A 21123-nucleotide genomic window follows, 5' to 3' on the forward strand; every position below is an offset into this window, starting at 1 on the left:
AGCACCTAATTCCATGTTTAGGCACCTTCAAAAATGACTCTTTGTCTCAGAAAGTCAGTCAGTTTATAGAAAAGTCTAACTATAGATTTAGATTCACCATTTGAGACAGCAAGGGTTGGGTAGTTTTGCTTAGTGCCAAGAAATAAAAGAGTCAGAGGCATTTCCAGTTTTCTCAATGTCTCTTTCAGCATGCTTGTTTCTGAGAATACTACTTTTAGCCAGTTACTTATCAGTAGAAGAGTAGTCTAATTTTGTACATTTTTTACCATTTTATGTTGTGTTTCTAACTTGAAACTAAAATGCAAGAGACTGATAATGACTTAGATTTGTTCTCTAACAAAAGCTGAGTGCGTTTGGAAGCATACGGTGATTGGGAAGGAGCAGCGATCTGTGTGTGCGAGCGCTGAGGTTTCAAGCAGCCGTTCAGCATTGGAGCTGCTGCATGAATCTGTTGGAGCAACATGCAAGCAGAGAAAGACTTAGGGGCCGGGATCGCAGTTCCCAAACCAGGCTCCCTCTGTCCTGTTTCTGAACACTATGTGTCTACCTAACCATTTTTTTGTAGGTAATATTATTATTCCAAAATTGGACTTCTTTTTTAATCTTATTTTTGAATGCTTCCTATAAATACTGTTTTAAAATTGCTTGAGTAGTCAAGCTGATTTAGAAAAGCGGGAAGATGTTTATCCAGCAACTTAGCAATTTTTACAGCAGTACCTAAAAAGGACTGATAAAACCTGTTGAGATACTAACTCCATAATTCTGGGGAAAATGGTGAAAGATGCTGCTGGCAGCTGTTTACTGTGTTAGGTTAGAAACTGTGAAAAGATAACAGGACACAAGTTTAGGCAGACTTTATTTTAAAGACTTGCGAGCACACCTCAACAGAGGTAATGCGTTACCTTGAGCCGAGCTACAGGAGGAAGGGAGAAAAATGGTGCTACATGGGGGGAAAACAAAGACAATCAGGGCTTTCTTCTTGAGCAGCTGCAGCCAGTTCCACTAATGGAAGTGCAAGAGCAGAAACTGGCAGCACAAGGTATGCGTTCGTTTTTACAGATGGCAATGCAGACAAGTTGGTAATTGAGAAGGAAGTGGTGTACGTGAGCTGTTTGACGGGGGACAGCCCATTACAGTACTTTCCTGTGTAATTGACTCGGTGAGTTATTGGAGGCAGGATTTCTATTCCTCTTGAATAGGTTTCAGTTGCAGTAAAGTGACATCATTCTTGTGCGGGAAATGCAGGTTTCCAGGTTGCTTTTTTCCTTTTTGCTATTGGTGTTAATAAAACCTTAAAAATAAATGTTTGGGTTGCTTCCATGGAAGTATCTGTCATAGTGCTGGTAGTCTGTGGCAAAATACACCAGAAGCAAGCTCATACCCCATAGTGTGCTAACTGCTGTTTAAGGCACTGGAAGAGATTTAATGATGATCACCTTGTGTGAATTGAAGGCTAAGGCCATAAAAATACATTATATCTAGTAAAAGACAGTTGAAGTCAACTGCTTTCTAAAAAAATTATACTTTGTGAAGAATGATTAAATAAATACTTAGATCTTTTTAAACCAAACTAACATACAGTTTTACCCGAAAATATCTTTTGGTGTTCATTACAAATGCTTCATATAATTAATATGTGGTATAAATACATAAATAATAATACACATAAATAAATATATATGTATCTATTTAGTCTGTGTGTATGTATTTGGCCCAACAGAAGATCACGTGCATTTTTAACACATAGTGTTTAAAAATTAACTATCACTAACTGTGACAAGGAAGTCTAATCAGCAGAAAAAATTTCGTTTCATATTTGTGCCACTGCAGATCTTGAGGGGGAAACTGTGAAATTTCCTCCCATACCTGTTTGGACTGCAAGAAGATATAGTTAGAACTACATAATTTCTACTGATAAATTCTTGAGTGAATGAAAACTGATAAATCATTGTAAAGTGCATTATGATTATTCAAGTGATCCCATAGTTGCATATGGCCATTAACAGATGTTGGGAGTGATGGCAAATTCCTGCCTTCGGACCTCAGGCTCTGGCCTCAAGGTGGTGTCCAAAGCCAGGTCCCTTCCAGCACAGTGGCAAAGGTTGGGTGAACTATAGCTTCAGGGAGGATGTAAAGGTGAGGGGGTGAAGAGTTCCAACAAGTGATTTAATGGCCTCTTTTCATAGCTGCGTTTTTCTTAATTTAATAATGTATTTTGATCAGCCATTGTTTTACTTTGGCAGAAATCACAACATCCTAAACTAGTATCTTACTAAATCATTCTTGCTCAGTAAGACATAAAAAGATTGTAGTTTGCTGCCTGTTTTTTGGGGTGGAGTTGGGGTTTTTTTTTAGTAGTGAATGCCATGTCTCTAAGGTAGCTTTACAAAATACAGGGAAATACTTCAAATGCTGGGACAAAATCTACTCCTCTTCATTTTTGCTGCTGATAAAAAAATAATTGCAGTTTACATGCACATTAAAATATTTACTCTCCCTAAGGGATCAGGGGTAGGATTCTGAAAGGCTGCGCTAGCAGTAATGTTTAATTTACTGTCTGGGGTTTTTTATCTCTCTAAGACCCCCGTGATTCCTCTCACTAAAAGTTTATAATACAGCATATATCATGCAAAAATGCTGTCACAATATAACATTACAAATTCCACTAAACTTTTTATATGAATTAAGTCTGTAATTTTGACTTTCCTCTTGGCATTTTTACTTTCTTTCTACCTTGTTTTTCCTAACCTCTTTCTTATGCATCTTTCAAATACAACTCTTTAATGCAATTGTTCTTGAAAATGTCTTAGATGAAGAGTTTGGATTTGGCACATTAAATTGACTTAAAGAGGCATCTGCTAACTAATAGTTAAGGTTGAAAACAACTTCTGTTTTAAAACTCTACTTTTTGTGTTTCTCTTTTTCTGACAACTTATGCTTTAGGGATGAAAATTTGCTGTGCCTGGTCTATTCCTGAAAGCTGTCCAGGTTATAAAGGGAAGAAAACCAGTGATTTTCTTTTAAATTTAGACATAGTTACAGCAAAAGCAACTAAAATTTTAAAATGTGAAACTTTACAGAGACAAAGTTGTGTCTGTTTTCATAGCTGAGAGATAAAGCAGTTTTGACTAAACTGATGCAGAGAGGTCTGAGTGCCTCTGCAGCCAAAAGAAATGAGGGCTGAAAGATGCCTTTGCCATCTTAAACAGAAGCAAGTAGCACTTACTCCAACACCCAGATGCTGCCTTGCTCCATGTTTTAAACTTCAATTAATCTGAGCCTCACCAAAACTCAAGATAATCTAATAACTCCTTATATTAAGAGAACAAAACAGGAATGACCTAGCAGGTGTGAAACAAGAAACTCTTTCATACTCACGGCAGTGCAAACACAGCAAAAACAAATGCAACCACGAATGCATTACACTGTTTTTGTGAGCCCCGTGGTAGCAGCTAAACGATTAAAGGTATGAGACCAGCTGCTTACAATTGTTCCTCTCTGCAGTAAGTCACCTGGCTCATACTGAACCGAGTGTGCAGGTTTCCTGGAGTTCCCATTTTAGACCTCCCATGTTGCCAGAGAGCATCCAGAGACAGCGTTTTGCCTTTTTTTTTTCAGTGAGACATATATGGTTGTATTGCCCGCCTTCATTGTTAGAAATATGTCAGGCATATGCTTATTCTTGGGAAACATTTATGATTTCTCTGCACCTTGTGTTATGGAGCCATGATTACAGTGTGCTCTCTTTCTAGCATAGTAGGGAGGCCAGAGATGGTAAAAAAATCTACTCAGGCTTCATCATATTGTTGTTTTGTGATGGGAAAGTGAAAGTAATCAGCAATAAGATAAGTTTTGTTGTGTCCAAAACCAGAAGGGTGATGCAAGAAAAATGCTTGGCTGCTGCTTGTGCAGCCTATTTGAGTTTCTAAAAGCATCTTCTGGCAGAAATTTTGAAAACAGGATGAATTTGGCACTAGCAGAGTGTCAGGCACTGTTGCTTAGTCTAGCTAGCTAAAAAGTCACAGTTCCTGAGCAGTGTTTTTGGCTGTGCTTTATAGTATATATTTTGCTACATGAAGTTCTATTGAAATAAAAACTGAAAATTCAGTACATTTTAAAATACTTTTTGTATAATATGGAGTGTAGTGATGCTTCTACACGGCTACAAAGTTTAAAATAATGTGAGCTGTAGAGTCAATCTTTTAAAATCTAAAGCAGTTTTTATGAAAAAGAAGGACCTGATCCTGGCAAGACGTCTGAGTGAATTACTTGTTATGATGTTCTCTGCTGGTTTATTGCTTAGCAGAAAGCACTCCTAATAATTGCCTTGTTTCAATTAAGTATTGATAACTAGTGAAAATCATTTAAGGAGTTAAAAAAAAATTGGGCATTTGGGCTTGAAGCTGTGTATACCAAGTTTCAGACTTGTTCAATTTGAAACGGTCAAGATATGAAACCATAAAAAATGTGAGTAAATATTCTGCATATCAAGGGTTGTTATGCAATTACATGCTTTCAGCATGGTTCTTACTGAGGGAAAACAGTTAGTAGAGAGTTCTGCAGCACATATTCAGTGAATAATTGCAAACTTTCATAACTTAGCTACATAAAAATAATAATCCACTTGTTGCTTTGCTACTACTAAAATAGTAAAATGTGTGCATATTTTTTTTTTCCCCAGAGCAAAGCCATTCTGACTGTAGATTTGTTAGAAAGTTATCTGAAAAACTGCCACCGCCCCCCAGTTTTGGCCAATCTCCAAATTATAAACAGCTGAACTGATTTAAATAAAGTTTTCAGTACCAAAAAAGTAAAAAGAAAAAAAAAGGTACATCTGGGCTGACAAAAAACGTGTGCCAAGTTTCAGCCTAATGTGATTTGAGACAACTGTGATATTAAATGCCCAGACTTCGGAACTGGAATGGAAAAGAGACAGGCTCTTTGCAGCGCTGGCCCCTTCAGGATCTGGGATTGTACTGTAGTGGCTATAAGGCACCAGATGATTAGAGCTTGACTTAGTAGATACATATTTTAGTTATTTAAACCCTTTTGGCTTATTCTACCAAGGATGTACAGGAAATTTGCAGTGATAACTCCAGCTAGTGCTAGGGCATTGATCACAAACGGAACATTTTTTTCTGTGGCCATGACTGGTCGTGTTGACTTAATGTTACTGGGGCTGATTTAAGAAATTAACTGTAGTAAGTAAGCTCACATTAAAAAAAGAGCAAAAGCTTTCCTAACATATTTCTTGAAAATGCTGGCTAGGGTAGTGCTTAGCAGAGCACTTGAGTGCATGGCTGCATTTTATGGGGGCTGTGGGCCATAGCTGTTGCGCAGACTTTGCTGGATTTGAGCTCAAGTACCTGTTTCTTTGTGAGACTACTCAGAAAAGCAGCAATATTGGCCAGTATTATTGACTAGTACAAAAGCTGAGTATGCAAAGCCAAACAGACTCATGCAGAAGTATCATCACTAACAGTAGAAGTATAACTGTTGGTTAACATTTAGCAACAAAAATTTGTTTAAGATAAGAGGATTACAGGCATTGTAGGCTTTTAAAAAAGCCCTCCATTTTTTCTTGCAGACATCATCAAAATTTCTGAGGTATATTTATGACAAGCGGGTCCATTCTGTGGTTAGTGGCTTCTGGGAGTCAAGAATATTGAGTCCAATTCTGCCACAGTCCTGTTTCGTGGCAGGAAATACATTCTAAAGCTGTATGTCCCCACTATAAATATCTGTTTCATAACCAAAATGCTCAATAAAGTAACAGTGTTTAAGTTTTTCCAGAGATGGTTTGATTCTTCATTTATTAGTATATGTAAGCTATGTTGAAACACTTTGGTATTGAAATAATCAATGTTGATTGTCCTATAAGGTCCTTAAATAATATGGAAATAAGAGAAGGTAACGAAAAAGATCAGATGCAGCACTTAGAACAGCACAAAAGTCAAATTTACATACTTTGCATTAAATTGAGGGAAGGATATTTTGCTGGACTACTTCGACATTTTAAACAGATAAATAGTTTGTAAATAGTAAATAAGCAGACCTATTTTGATACATATAGCTATTACTATGTATTTTGTAAATTGCTGTCAGCTATAGTCATTGTAATATTTCATTGCAACTAATGTCCATTTTGAATCAGATCTTTCTTTAAAAAAAAGAGAGAAAATGAGTTGCTTTTGACAATGTTTTAAAGACATGCTAGCACCATAGCATTCAATGAAGATTTCAGTGTAATTATACCTTCTGTCCCTACTCAGATGTATAGAAATGCAGCATATAAACTAGACCACTCTATGTTTTAATAGTCTTTCATTACTTTGTAGAGGGTATTTCCCAAATTCAAGGAACACAAACAGAAATAAAAGGATGGAAAGACTGACTCAGATTAAGACTCCACTTGGTTAATACACCACACCAAGAAACTATAGGCCAGCAGACAAGAAGTAGGAATAGAAAGGAACAGTTCTGCAGTTATAGCTGAATCCTGGCCATGTACAGTCATTTCCGCTTGGAAACTTCTCACCCTCCAAGTGGACCAAATTGGGATTAGTCTAGTGAGGCTTTTATTGTACTCTTATGGAAAATATTTCAGCAGCCAGGTGAAGCTAGGCAAGGAAATCCAGCCACAAAAAAGAATTGAGACCTTCAATGTACTTGTAGACGAGTGCACCTTTCCACGGCGAGTTGCATCTCATATGCACAACTAGTTAGATATTTGCTGAAGGACATCAACCACCATTTAGTTCTTCCCTTTGCTAAATTGAGAAAAATGTCATATATTACTGCTTCTGATTTAAGAGACAAAGTAGGGGATGATGTAAGGGGGTGAGAGAGAGATTATCTTGATGACAATCTTGATTTTATTGTATCACTTTAAAGTAGCACAACCTGCTGTACAAATGAAATTGTGTTCTTGGTTTAAAAGGGCAATTGTTAGCCTGACTTTGTGCTCACTAAAAACATTTCCCCAATCTTGTTAAATTATTGCACTCATTTCAGATTTTATGGCTGTGCAGCTTACCAGCCCTCGTTTCTTTACGTTTCATTCATTTTCCTTGTATTGATGATTAATGGAGGATGTCGAATGTTAGAGTGAGCAGGCATCAGCAAATGCAAGATCATAATTAGTTTAGCTGACGAGGGCCTCTGATAGCACTTGCATCTGGATGGAAAAATTACCCTATAGGGAACTGGCTGCTCACCAGGTCTTTTTAGTGATACATTGTGAAACACCCGATGAATCAAATGCCCTTTCAATGCCAAGAAAGTGTTCCAGTCTTGAAGCCAAAATTATGTCTGCAGAAAGCTTTCCATTTGAAATGTATCAGAGTACAATTATAACCATTGTATTTTTTTGGCATGAGCACCAGTCTTCTACAGTATAAACTAAAGTTAAATAAATTACTTAAATTTTACGAAACTCTGAAATTTTTACTTATAGTGTTAGTAATTTTTAATTTATAATAAAATTATTTTTCACCCAGACTGTTTTTTCCTGTACTTACTCATTCTTATCTTAGATACTGAAGGTTTCGTATGGATTTTCTTCCTTTGCTAAAAGGGAACAGAGTTGAAATTCAGATTTTCTTTTCAGCAAAAGAATTCAATTTCCTGCTTATTAATATTTGTGCCTGCAAACACAGCCTGCCTTTTGTTTAAATGAGAGGTTTAATGAAATCATTATTCCATAGAAAAAATTTAACGAGCAATACTCATAAACGTGTCTACTTTTAAATATTCCTGGATCATTGTGAAAGCTGATGAATGCACAGCTCAGTCTGGTTAAAAATCAATTTGTATTTGCAAAAGTTGTAGTGTACCCTTCTTTGCCTGACTAAAATAAAATAAATAAATCTATCCGTCGACGAGACAGTGTTTTCTGGGGTTTCGAATGAAGCTCAGAAGAGGTCTCATTAAAGAATACTGTACTTTTATTTGTTCATAGTGGGCTAATAGAAGTATATGGTATCTTATACTGATTTCAGAAGTAAGGGGGAAAGCCTGGAGCTGAATATCATGTATTAAATTAATAATGTATAATCTCTGTTAAAGGAATTAGTATGATGCAGGTACAGACTGTAATTAATTGAAGTAGTGATGTTTCAGAATTCTTGTTACCAATCAGACTTTTAAATCAAGTAAGCTAAAAAGAAATAATCTGTTGTGAAACCAGGAGTTTACGGAATGTTCTGTCAGCTTCCAAAGGGTTTCTTCAGAATTTGCTGTTTAGAAACCATCATTAAATGCACAAAACCTGAAGTTCAAAAAGTTAAAGCTGTTATTCTGAAAAGGCTTTGGTGTTTCACACACCTCATCCATCACTCTAGGGTTAATTATAATGAAAATCAGTGGTGCCTATTAAGCACAATTGAACCTGACCTCATTATGGGCAGTGTGGTTTTATACCGTCATTGTTGCCAGTCTAGAGACAAAACTCCTGTGTTGATTTGTCCTAACTTCGCAGCTCATGTGACTCACCTCTGACCTGGTTTTTTTCCCTTTTTCTTCCCTATTTCAGAGACGTAGAGGCTCGGGTGTTTTTTGTGCCAATTGCCTGACCACAAAGACCTCTCTCTGGAGAAAGAATGCAAATGGTGGATATGTATGCAACGCGTGTGGCCTCTACCAGAAGCTTCACTCGGTAGGAAGAACTTACCGGTTTGTTCAGCAGAAAAAAGGGTTATACAGCTAAGCTGGGCAGCTGTGGTCTTGTCTGGTTGTGTGATTAGTACCACTCCCTGGCCTGCAGTTAATTTCCTAACAGGGTTTTGCAGAATGGTCACTTTGGGATCAGATGTGATTCATTATGAAACAGTCTGGGATGCTGTGGGTAGATGTGTTTGAGATCACCAGTGATGCATTTAATTATTTTGATACAAAATAAGGGGAAAATTATTTCTTTTCTGGGAATTCCATTTAAAGTCATATAATATGTTGTGATGAAAGCTCTCTAAATTCAAGAGTTGTCATGTTCATAATAAAAACCAAAATTCTTAGACATCTACATCTACATCAAAAATATCTCTTGATATGGTTTTTATGTTCTTTCACATATCTTACCCCCTCTATTCTTGAGAGTAAGTTTCCTGGAGATATGGGGTCGGGAGGGTTTTTGTGCTCTTTTTTCTACAGTTCTTATAGTCTGCTGGAGCATACTGAAATAGCTCAGCAAGGAAGCTATTCACTTTATGGCACTCATCACTTGGTGAGGGAAAGATTCACCATCCCTCAAGATCAGGCAGGGAATAAGTAATAATCATGATCTGTCTGTATTGCTTTTCATCTTATTGACACTTGACTTGATCCTGAAAGATGTTGAATGCTCTGGTCCAGGTCCAGGAAAGCCATCCTTAAGTGTTTCCTTGGATCAGTGCCAAAATGCTTGGAATCTTTTAGGTTAAGACCTACTAGTTAAATATTATCCCCACTGTCTTTAATAGAAGCACATGGGAGAGTCAGGTGACCAAGACTTGACTCTAATTAATTAATTTTTACAAAATTCCCATGAAATTAAAAAGTGTTACTATTTTTCAGAAATAGAAACCGAGGCAACCTTTGGGTGTTTGCCAAGGCAACACAGCAGTTCAGGCTTAGAGCCTAAATCAGAAATCTATGTGGTGGCTGAGAGTGCACATTTTTTAAAACTTTTTTCAGAAATTAAATTTGCGACATAAGCTTCTAAATGGTCTTGTGTACAGCCCAGAAAATAATCCTGTTTACTCAAGAGCCTGTCGAACGAGCCTACTTAATAAAACAGAAAAATATTCCAATTTTCAAATGTAGCACGACCATCTGAAAGGTTAACTGTTTGCCATGTGCTGTCATTCTAAGGTCAGTAACTGCTTTTAAACTCCAGGACAGCCCAGTCAGTCAAAACACATCTGAGCAGGAGGAGATGAACTAATGTACAGTCTCTGGCAGGATCTTGACTGTGTCTTCCTGCAAGTATCATCTTCCTGGAGACCTCTCAAAGTTCTAGATATAATATCTAATTTAGGGAAATTGATCAGTGGTGAGCATCCACAAAGATTTTAAGATGTACAGTTTTGCTTTTTAATTATTTTTTTTTAAATTTGACATTTGAGTCTGTTATTTTTAGAACTTCCATTTACAGCCTCCATTTTCCCTTTTTTTTAATATACTTTTCTGAACTATAATGTTGGACCTTACCATGATTATTAGCATAATTTATTGAATAGATAAAAGCTACAAGAATCAGTTTTATATTCCAACACATAGCTCAGATCATTCTTATAAACCAGTAAGGACAAAACAGTATGCTTCCATCATAATTAGGAATACGGTGTCCAAATTTGTTTTATGCATATCGAAAGCAAGAAGCTGACACTATCTTTTAGCTCTACTGTTTAAGCACAACAATAAGCTGTCATTCAGTGGACATTTGACATTAATATCTTCAATTGAACTTTGACCGAACAATCGCAAAGAATTTAATTAAGCCTTATTCTGTTGTGATACGATAGCAACTCCATTTTAAGTAGGAGTCTGAAACAATCAAACAAATCTCTCCTTTGGGACAGCTTTTGAGACAGTCCATGCAAAGGGACACTCCTTAGGCTGACACCAGAAAGATGAAAGTTTCTTTTGTCTGTCTACCTGTCTGTTCATGAAAAATTTGTCAGAAGTATTTGTCATATATGTTTCTGAATTAAGGGGTCTAGGATGATGCAGTTATTAGGTAAATGTCCAAAACTATAAAAATTCAAGGGAATACAATTCCCTTCTAAAAGACACTGTTCAACTAAATTTTGCTACATTGCTGAGTAAAAATCACCTATAGTAACTTTGCACATTTCTTAGCTCCCTTTTGATTGGATTATTACTATCTAGAACTACCATCCTCATTAACTCAAGCCTAAGGTCCCTTTTTCACTTGTATTTAATAAGAAGAAAAATTTATGGTCTGTCAGATACTACTAGATGGTAGTAATGGACAAATGTTAACATGGTAGTGATTTCTGCTATAAGTCACATTTCTATTTCTGTGATACCCTTGAATAATTGTTCAATATGTTTTCAAAAATGGTCCATCTATCCAGGGGTAATTTACATTAAACTTCCCACATTTTTCACATTTCTCTCCTTTAATCCAAACAACTATGTTAAAAATGTGTAATAATAATCCAACATTCTATTATTAAAATAGTTTTAGTGAAAAAAAAGCAGCTCACTGTAAATATATACACTATATTCTTATTTGGTTTCTCCCCAGAATCATGAATTTGACCATTATCATTGTGATGCTGTTCCTCATTTTTATAATAGTTCTAACTTGGTCATGGAACACTAGATTTTGTTCCATAGTGATTCCTTGGCCACATCCTTGGACTGCTTCATTGTCTAGTGGAGAGGTCACTCCAATTTCCCATGGTATCTAGGAAGTCTAGTCACAATAATTTAATAAACTGTTGAATTTTTTGATTTTTTTTTTAATTTACTCATGTATTTAAAGTAGGGAGATTTCTAGTTGATACGGAGATGGCAAAAATACTTGTGATCATCCTTAATTTATTATGTACAACATATAATTAAGGATCTGACATAGGCCATTTTAAAAGTAAAGTTCTGGCAATGTTTCCACTGTATTCTAAATGTAATGCCCCACTGAAAAGCAAGAAGTGAGCTTAAACTCTTCTATCTGCTTTGGTTGCAACCAAATACAGAATATTTCTATCTGCACCTTGCTACTCTGAATAAGGAAAATTAATAACTTTCACCACATAATAGTGCATTTTAATCATCTAAAGACTAGTTATCAGATCAGTACAGTCATTTGCATGCTGAAGAATTTGAAAGTTGAACCTACAGCCTTTAACTACTCATAGCATGTAACTTTGAAGAACCAGAGCTGCAAATAATTGTGTGAGGGTCCCTAATCAAAGGTAGGAAGATGTTTCTTTTAACTACTTTGATAATCAGACTTCATACCTGTTGCGTGAAGAGTAAGACTAAAAGTATTTCCGAAATACTGAAGGGTTATATGGAGGCCATATGAAAATGGTTTGTAGTGTAAAAATAAAAGCTTAATAAGAGTAACAACAATATGTAACATCTCACACAGCATCTCAGTATGACTGTGTTACAATTGTCATAAAAAGGTGAGGAAATTACACTGAAGTTGTAAATAAGAGTGTATGTATATGCATATTAATTGGCTATTGATTCTGCAAACTATAAACTTTATCTGAATAGAATTTACATGGAAAATATTCTAATTTTTTCTAGCATCATTTTGTCTCAGCTTGTCTATGTGAGCAGGCTGGTTGAGGTGCTGTTTTTCTGTCAAATTTAAATTTCTCTTATTAAAAATCTAAATAAAAGTGTCTATTACTTCTGATTCAGTGTTTTAATAGAAAGTAAAAAAATAGCTGCACTGTCTAAAACGTAGTTAACCATTAAGAACAAGCCAACTGCAGGGAAACAAATAGGTGAAAGAGGAGAGGAAGATGGCAAGTCAAGAAAGAAACTTGCTCTCTACAAATAATGGAATGTGTGCTCTTCCAGCTCTGGATGTTTTTATACTAGTTTGAAGTTATGAATATATAAAAATTTAGTTACATTCAAGGCAAAAATTACTTTGGATATTGACTGTAAGCCAAAATTAAATCTGCTTTTTAAAACAATTTTAAAATTTCTAAATAAACATACAAGTAGAATACAGTAAGGGGCACTTTTCTGACCACCAACCAAAGTAGGATTATATGTGCATTTGGATAAGACAAATGTCAACTGCCAGCACACCAAACTGAATGTCTTTTAGGATTGTTTCTGTTGCTCTAACATCTGCCCAGTGGAGCAACACATACTGGTGGTACAGCACCATTTTTCACTCAGGTACCATTGCTTTTCTGTTAAAGTGGCCTTTTCTTGTCCTTTCTTGTACTGTTTTTTTTGTTCTTCATGAAAAGATATTTTTGTTCTTCGCACAAAGGTATTTTCAGTTCTTTAAAGAAGGCATCTAACATGAGCTGGTGTGGGGTAGTAGGAAAAGGAAACAGAAGTCCTCACTTGGTTCTTGCTTCTGCCTCTTTTGAGATGCTTATTTCTTTACAGATCCCTTTCTTCCTGCCTTCAGGGAATGCCTGCTCTCCCTCATGACTTAGTAGCACAACAGCAGTAACACTTAGAAAGAAATACAGTAGGGAGTTGGTGCTGAAGTACAGGTAGACCTTTTGGTGCATAGGAGAAGTTTTTCTGGGCTTTCTTCTCCATCTTTCTTAGTCCCTTTCCAGCCACCATCATCCCACTCACCACCACAGTGGACTTGCAGCCCTTTTGCTAGGTGACAGCAATGGTGGTCAGCAAGCCCTGCGTTAGCTTGCGTTTTTTACCCATGTCGAAGCAGAGTGAGTATCAAGGTAAGTGTTGCTCAGTTCTTGTCACAGTGGGATCTGTGCCAACCCCTGCCCCATACCAGCTTTATTCAGTGCATGCTGCACTGAATAAACGCCAGTGCACAGGGCCTTGTATCTCCCACCTCATCCCCAGCTCTCAGCACCCACTTTCAACACATCTCCCCCAGAATTTTTTAGGACTAAGAAGTAATAAATAGTTTGACAGCTTGGATACTTCTTGCCTTTTTTAAGTAAACAGGTATAGTATGTCTATGACAGTTGACTTAAGTTGATAAAACAAGCCATTTCCTAGTTTACATTTAGCGTGAGGGACCATGGACCAGCACCTGGCTTGAAATTTGGTCATTCCCATAAGACTCTTGTAATATAGCTCTGCAGAAAAGAAAAGATAAATTTGCATGAGCATAATCTTGCAGATTTGTTTAATGTGTCTTTCTTTTTTCCTTTTGTTCATTATGTGTTTTTCCATGCAGACTCCCAGGCCTTTAAACATCATTAAACAGAACAATGGTGAGCAGATCATTAGGAGACGAACAAGAAAGCGCCTTAACCCGGAGGCACTTCAGGCTGAGCAGCTAAACAAACAGCAGAGGGGTAGCAGTGAGGAGCAAGTCAATGGAAGCCCCTTAGAGAGGAGGTCAGAGGATCATTTACCTGAAGGTCATCAGAGAGAAATTCAGCTTCCCAGCCTCAGTAAATATGAGGCCCCAGGTTCATTGACTAAAAGCCATTCTGCTCAGCAGCCAATATTGGTCAGCCAAACTCTGGATATTCACAAAAGGATGCAACCTTTGCACATTCAGATAAAAAGTCCTCAGGAAAGTACTGGAGACCCAGGAAACAGTTCATCGATATCAGAAGGGAAAGGAAGCTCAGAGAGAGGCAGCCCGATAGAAAAGTACATGAGACCTGCGAAACACCCAAACTATTCACCACCTGGAAGCCCTATTGAAAAATACCAGTACCCACTTTTTGGACTTCCATTTGTACACAATGACTTTCAGAGTGAAGCTGACTGGCTGAGATTCTGGAGTAAATATAAGCTGTCTGTTCCTGGGAATCCACACTACTTGAGTCATGTGCCTGGCCTACCAAATCCTTGCCAAAACTATGTGCCTTATCCCACCTTTAATCTGCCTCCTCATTTTTCAGCTGTCGGATCAGACAATGACATTCCTCTAGATTTGGCGATAAAGCATTCCAGACCTGGGCCAACTGCAAATGGTGCCTCCAAGGAAAAGAGTAAGGCACCACCAAATGTAAAAAATGAAGGTCCCTTGAATGTAGTAAAAACAGAGAAAGTTGATAGAAGTACTCAAGATGAACTTTCTACCAAGTGTGTGCACTGTGGCATTGTCTTTCTGGATGAAGTGATGTATGCTTTGCATATGAGTTGCCATGGTGACAGTGGACCTTTCCAGTGCAGCATATGCCAGCATCTTTGCACGGACAAGTATGACTTCACAACTCACATCCAGAGGGGCCTACACAGGAACAATGCACAAGCTGAAAAGAATGGAAAACCTAAAGAGTAAACCTTAGCACTTAGCACAATTAAACAGAAATAGGTTTCCTTGATGGGAATTCAATAGCTTGTAATGTCTTGTGAAGACCTATAAAGCACTTCATATAGAGAGCATGCCTTATCCAATATTAAATCCCTTGTTATTTTCTTTTTTTTTCATTTTCTTCTTTATTTTTTCCTTTGGTTTTTCTTTTTTTTTTTTCCTTTTTATTGAGTGGGTTACCAAGAAAAAAGAACAGTTGGATGGTGGCCAGAGGGGAGGAAGATAATCCTATGGGACACGGCCCACCAAAGCTAGCCAGAATGCAGTGAATCATGGCGAATAATCTTGAGAAAATTTTACTGGACAATTAATTGCTTTGTGTAAGAGACATAACTGGCAAGAGTGCAAAGATGTGTATATGTATATACTGCTGCAAGGGTATAGTGAACATATGCACATTGTATATAAGAACTAGACATGTTAAATATACAGATGTTAAAAGGTCATTTTCTTTAATTTGGGTGAATTTCTGCCCTACAACATGCCTTATGATCACCTTGTCCTCAGAGCTTTGGCAGCAATGTCATCTAGGTGTTTCTCAGACTCAGCTGATTTTTAGCTACCATTTTATCACTACATTCTTTCTGGCACACTTTAGTCTAGAAAAACCATTTTGTGCAAGTGAAGTCTAATACAGAAGCCACACTCCGGGTTTAATTTGCATAGAACAAGGTAACCTGCTGTATTTTATTTTAATATATTTTTAATATATTACATTTCTAAACCTTAAAGTCTAAGGTTACTTCTCCACACGCTTAACATTGCTATAAATACCAGTCAATCCCTTCAGTAGACTTATACCAGCTTTTGCTAAGTAGCATTAAATGTCTTCATAGTACTTTTTAATACTTAAAGCTTTTTAAAAACTATCCATGAAGGGAAAGCTCCTCAGCATAACTGCTCAGGGAAATAGGGCTAAATAACTAAATATTAAATAATTGGTTAAAGGTGCTGTTAGACGAGCCTCCATGCTTGCTACAAGGGTGTACAAGAACTGACTTTAATCATTTTCATTATAGTGTCCCAACCAGTAGTTTATTATTTTGCCACAGGGATGTAGAAGATATTACAAGCTACTGGATGCACTGTCAGATTAACTTATTTCATTAAAGAAGTTGGGAGAACAAATAGAAAAAAACCTTATTTTTCTAGTAAATATTAATGTATTACATTTCAAATAATGGTGCCTGACATATTGAATAATTATTTTCTACAGTGTACGTATGCAACAAAGATATTCCATCATGCATTAGAGTCAGTTCTGGCTCTGCCTCGCTGTTTACATTTGCAAATGTAGCAAACAAGGTAATGAAGCAACTATTTCTATTGCAGTAGGTATCTTTTTTTCTGTGTGTGTGCATTAAAGTTGTAAACGATAACATGAAATGAATGAAATTTGTTGATATTAATGGTATGAAAAAACAAGAAGGAAATGAAAATATTTTTATGCCTACTTAGGAAAAAAAGGGTAGCACTATTCATTCCAAGTACTTTTGTATTCTTAAGCTCTTAACTCACATTGTTATGCTTAAAATGATAAACATATATCCTCTTTTTATTGCTTTGTCTGTGTTTCAGAAGAAACATTTCAGAAATTATTTTGATAAGTGCTGTTTGACGATGCAGCACTGATATTTTATTGCATTCTGTAGTAGCATTGCACTCCATTTTTACAATATTATGCAGTTGCTTTTTGTTTTGTTTGGGTTTGTTTCTTTTTCGCAGTGCAGGGTCTTAGTTCCTTATGGTTGGATGGCAGGTGTAGCTCAACTGGTTCATGAATGTTGCAGCGAATGAAGTTTAAAATGTCTTTCTGATATTATGTTGTCTTTTATTTCTCCATTCATGCATTTTATTTTTTAAAATGTTCTATAAAAATATCTCTGGACTAAGTCCTCACTTGAGATTATATGTAAAGGGTCCTATTCTGATCTCACTTACATACCGCCTTTCTCAGATTTTCATGTAATTGAAACTAAAGCATCATAAAAAAAAAAAAAAGTTCTTGTATTTAACTTACCTGAATCTCACCACTCTCCCTTCTAGAATTTGGTGCACTTATAAGATACTTAACCAGATTAAACAGGGAGGTGGAAGATGAAAGGAGAGGTGATAGGAAATGTCTTATAGGGGTTGGCAAAAGGAAAACCGGGGGGAACTGGCCTAAATATTCAGCACTTTGATAGTCTTTTGAGAAATTATGTGCCTAAAGTAGCTGGCAACAAACATCACCAAGCATGAGAAGCACTTACACAGTTGATCGCCAAAGGTCTTGCTGACCTTGGCAGTATTTAGGTGTTATATTTTCACAGAGGTGAAACGTTATTGCACAGTTTCTCTGATTTGTTAGGCACAGGCCGGCTGTTGTTCATCATTAGGCTGCATTCCTTCCTGCTCCGCCCATTGCTTCTTTCTGGTGAGCAGTATATGGAAAGTCCCACTCAATCTGTTCACGGTTGAGTTCTGTAACCCTTCAATAGTATTCTAGGTTAGCAAAGGATATCGGGCCACATTCTTCTTCTTCTATTTTTTAGATGAATCTCCAGCTTGATACCAGTGCCAGACGAAGTCTGGTTATGTTTTTACTATTGTTCTCCAATAATAAGTTCTGACTTGGTTTTTGTGGATTTATTTTTGTTGGGTATTTTTTGTTTCTTCTTTTTCTGTGGGGACTGAAATAGATTGCCCTCGTTTCATTACGTCAGGGTCCAGTGTGTCCTTTTCAGCTTTTCCAAGATGTTAGACTCATTAAGCAGTGATTTTTATCGGCTTCAGAGGTAGCTGCCTGCCAGTTTTCAGTTGTTACTGGTTTGATTTACTTCATCTAAGACCTACCAGTTCCTCTGACTTCTTCATTAATAGAAGCTGCATCTTCATGGCAGAATATTTTAGGGGGACGTGCACTGAAAGACTTGAGCACTACCCTGTACTTTATAACACTTCTTGCTAAACTCAGAAGCAGAGGCCAATAACAGGAAATACACATATCAGGGTTTGGGGTTGAGGAGAAATGAAATCTTATGAGTGCAAAGAACAAGACAGGTTTTTGAATGTTAATATTGCATACCTAGATGACACAAATAAAATTTGAAAAAAGTTCATTGTTCTTGCCATGACATATTGAGATGTTCTAAGATTTCTGCTTTGTAAGAAATGGGATTTTGCCATAGCCTGTTCTCTTTGATTGGAGTGGGGGCAGCACAGTTTTGTTTCTTAACAAAAGAGAGGTGACTCCATCCCTCTTCCAGACCCCCTCACAATGGATACTAATAAAAAGAAAAATCCTGACATTGGAAACAAATAATCTTATTTAATAATTTTCAGATTGAAACCAATGTAAGCACACAGAAATAATTGCTGCACCCACTGCATTTCAATCAATTTACAGCACTAAAATTTGAACTTACAAGGAATCAGTCTTTGTTCTCAATTTGTCAGTGTCTTCAAGCTGATGTACTTCTCTTACTAAGGGATGGTAGTTTAAGATCTTAAAACATATCAATTCAAATTGGACCACAAAATAAGTAGATGTTTCAAAACTAGAGGATTTTTGTGGTGCCTGCCACTAACCAGACTGCAGAACAGGCACAATGTTTCCATTAACCCTCTCTGTAGATGGAACCGTCATGTGGCATCTTCTGCAAACTGCTCTGTCTCTAAGCTATCATTTCATGGCTGCTGCCCCCTCAATTAATAGTGGGGGGATGAATATGTGCCAGAGCACAGTTTGTGTTCAGGTGCTACACTTTCCAAAAGAAATTTTGCACCTAATTGCCACTGATGAAACTCCTCTCCTAATTTATGGACCTTCCAAAAAGAAGGAGGGACACTGGATACTCATATCTTGGTTTTACCTATGAAAGGTACTGTTGCACATTTTGACAGTTTTAAAGAGAGAGAAAATAGAGACATCTCAACAGGTTGAGGCATCCTGTGAGCAAGAGATTATTTTTGCAGTTAGAGGGGCAGTGGGACAAGTGACTGATCCTAATTGCATACAGTGCTGAAGCATAGTGGTTGTGCAATGGGAAGAATTGATTTGGCAACCATGGGACAGATTTTTAGGTCTATCCTTGGACTGGACAGTGTTGTTTTGTAGTCATAACTACTTGCTTTATGTGCTAAGGTTGTTGTCTACCATCTGCTTTTTACCCAGGATGTCTAAATATATTCCCATTTTTGCTCCTGTATTGATTTTTCTTGGCTGACTTAACATGCTAATTCCTAATACTGGTCAGGAAAAGCCAAGGAGATTAGAAGTTTGCTTCTGTGCAGCCAGAAGGGTAGATATATTTCTTTCTGCTTCTGTGGAGATAGTTATGCTTGGCAAAGAACAGTGAGCAGTTTGTCAACGTATCCTAAATGTGATAGATAAATGAGAAATCCCTTCTAAACTTTTCTCTAAAGTTAAGATGGGCCAAGTAAAATTACATTATTTTCTCACCTCAGAATAGGATTCCTCTGTATCCTCTTCCTCATAATTTCATTTCATTCAGCCAGCTCTGGAATGCTGGCAGTTGGTGAAGTGCTACCTATATAGTAATCACAAACACCCCAATTTACCTCTTTATAGAGGATAACAGACAGTAATTTAATAGCCACCTGACAGATAAATACCCGTTTCATTTGATTTTTTGTTACACTTAGCAAAGTAAAATTCCTTTACTAGCAAAGCAAAATTACACTTAGTAAAATAAAAACACTGTAACAGCTACACAGTTTTTCATTCCTCTCATTTTGACCTCTGAGCTCAGTGTAGGAGAACAGGAGAAAAGGAAACATCTCAAAATGCCATTGTAAATTTAGCTTATAGAAAATTCACCAGCAGGAAAAGGAAAAAAAAAAAAAAAAGGACTTCATAAAAAATTACTTCATGTTGCTAAAAACCATCATTAAACTTGTAGCCCTGATTTGACTCTAGAATGCTGGCTCTTAATGTTTTGTCCTTACAACACATGGATGTGTTTTTTGTTTTGTTTTGTTTTGGGTTTTTTGTTTTGTTTTGTTTTTTGAGTTTCATAGTGCATGTTCATTTCTACTCACAAACATGTTCTTGGTGTATTTCTTATGCAAACAATCTTCAGGCAGCAAAGATGTCTGTTACATCTAAACTTGAATAATAAAGTTTTACCACCAGTTATAAATCAGATTCATGTCGTTTCTGGGGACAATATAATGTCATAGTGTCACTACTCCATAGTGGGGTTGGGGAGGAAAATAATCTGGAGTTGAGCTGCTCTGGGAGCACGGCAGGACCTGACAGCATATCTGAGTAATGGCCGGTGATTATGGCTGAAAGGCAAAGGCAGGATTGCTCAAATGGGAAAGGCATGAAAAGAGAGGAGCTCCTTCAAAATACATTAGCCCTGTCACAGTCCTTCTACACTAAGGGCTCTAGATGTGATCCAAATCTCATTCAAGTTAATGACAGGATTTAGAGTAAAAGTCTGTTTCAGTGGGATTTGAACTTTTTTCATCACTCCAGCATCCTGACCTTACATTACCGCTTTTATTTTGCTGCCCCAAAGAGGAGCAAATGCTGAAAGAATTTTGAATAAGAAAGACTGATACTGAAATGTGATCAGTACCCCAGGCTTACCAGTTCTATGCCTCACACAAAATCCATGGTGGTCTTGAAATAATCTCTGATACTCAGGACCATGGTTTCACATCTTGCCCACAACTCTTCCACGAAGTCCTGCTGGCTCCCATCACACAGATTATTGACCCAATGATGACTCAAGAACAGAGAGTACCACCTAAAATGCTACCACCACCACTTCCTCCAGCAATCTTGGAGATTTCCTCAGAGGTCCTGAATTGGAGCACTGACCAAATCAGCTCAGCTTGACCTTTCTGTTGGGATGAGCTAACAGCTCAGGCTGGTATGACTCCCAACCATCATTTCCATTATGCTGTAATTTCTTTTTCCGTAGGTTTTGTCTCACATCTGTGGTTGAGAGTTTGTTCAGTCTCATACAGAATAATGTTTAAAGTAATAAAAATGGTAAAATCTGTTTATGATGTTAGAGTACAAATGTTCTAGAGCTTAATTTTAAAAGCACTGCACCAGAAAAAACTTCTTCCTGGAATTCATTCTTCCAGTGAATTCAAATGTAAAACCCTATGCATTTTCAGTCTCTTTAATTTCCTGAGATTAATAA

The 21123-nt window shown here is 37.0% G+C and overlaps 1 protein-coding gene across 4 annotated transcripts in view; it reads left to right on the forward strand.

Annotated features, from left to right (window-relative positions):
* TRPS1 (transcriptional repressor GATA binding 1) overlaps window positions 1-19846 on the forward strand; it is a 195142-nt gene extending 175296 nt beyond the window's left edge. For all 4 annotated transcript variants that reach the window (XM_018077400.2, XM_018077410.2, XM_029959348.1 and 1 more), the window contains 2 exons: window positions 8534-8656; window positions 13865-19846. In XM_018077400.2, the coding sequence (XP_017932889.1) occupies window positions 8534-8656; window positions 13865-14926 (1185 nt within the window). In that variant the 3' untranslated portion in view covers window positions 14927-19846. The remainder of the gene's footprint in view (window positions 1-8533; window positions 8657-13864) is intronic.
* Window positions 19847-21123: the final 1277 nt, after the last annotated feature.

This window comes from Manacus vitellinus, unplaced genomic scaffold (genome assembly GCF_001715985.3).
Source record: "Manacus vitellinus isolate BGI_N305 unplaced genomic scaffold, ASM171598v3 scaffold_1_pilon, whole genome shotgun sequence".
Taxonomy (NCBI): Eukaryota; Metazoa; Chordata; class Aves; order Passeriformes; family Pipridae; genus Manacus; species Manacus vitellinus.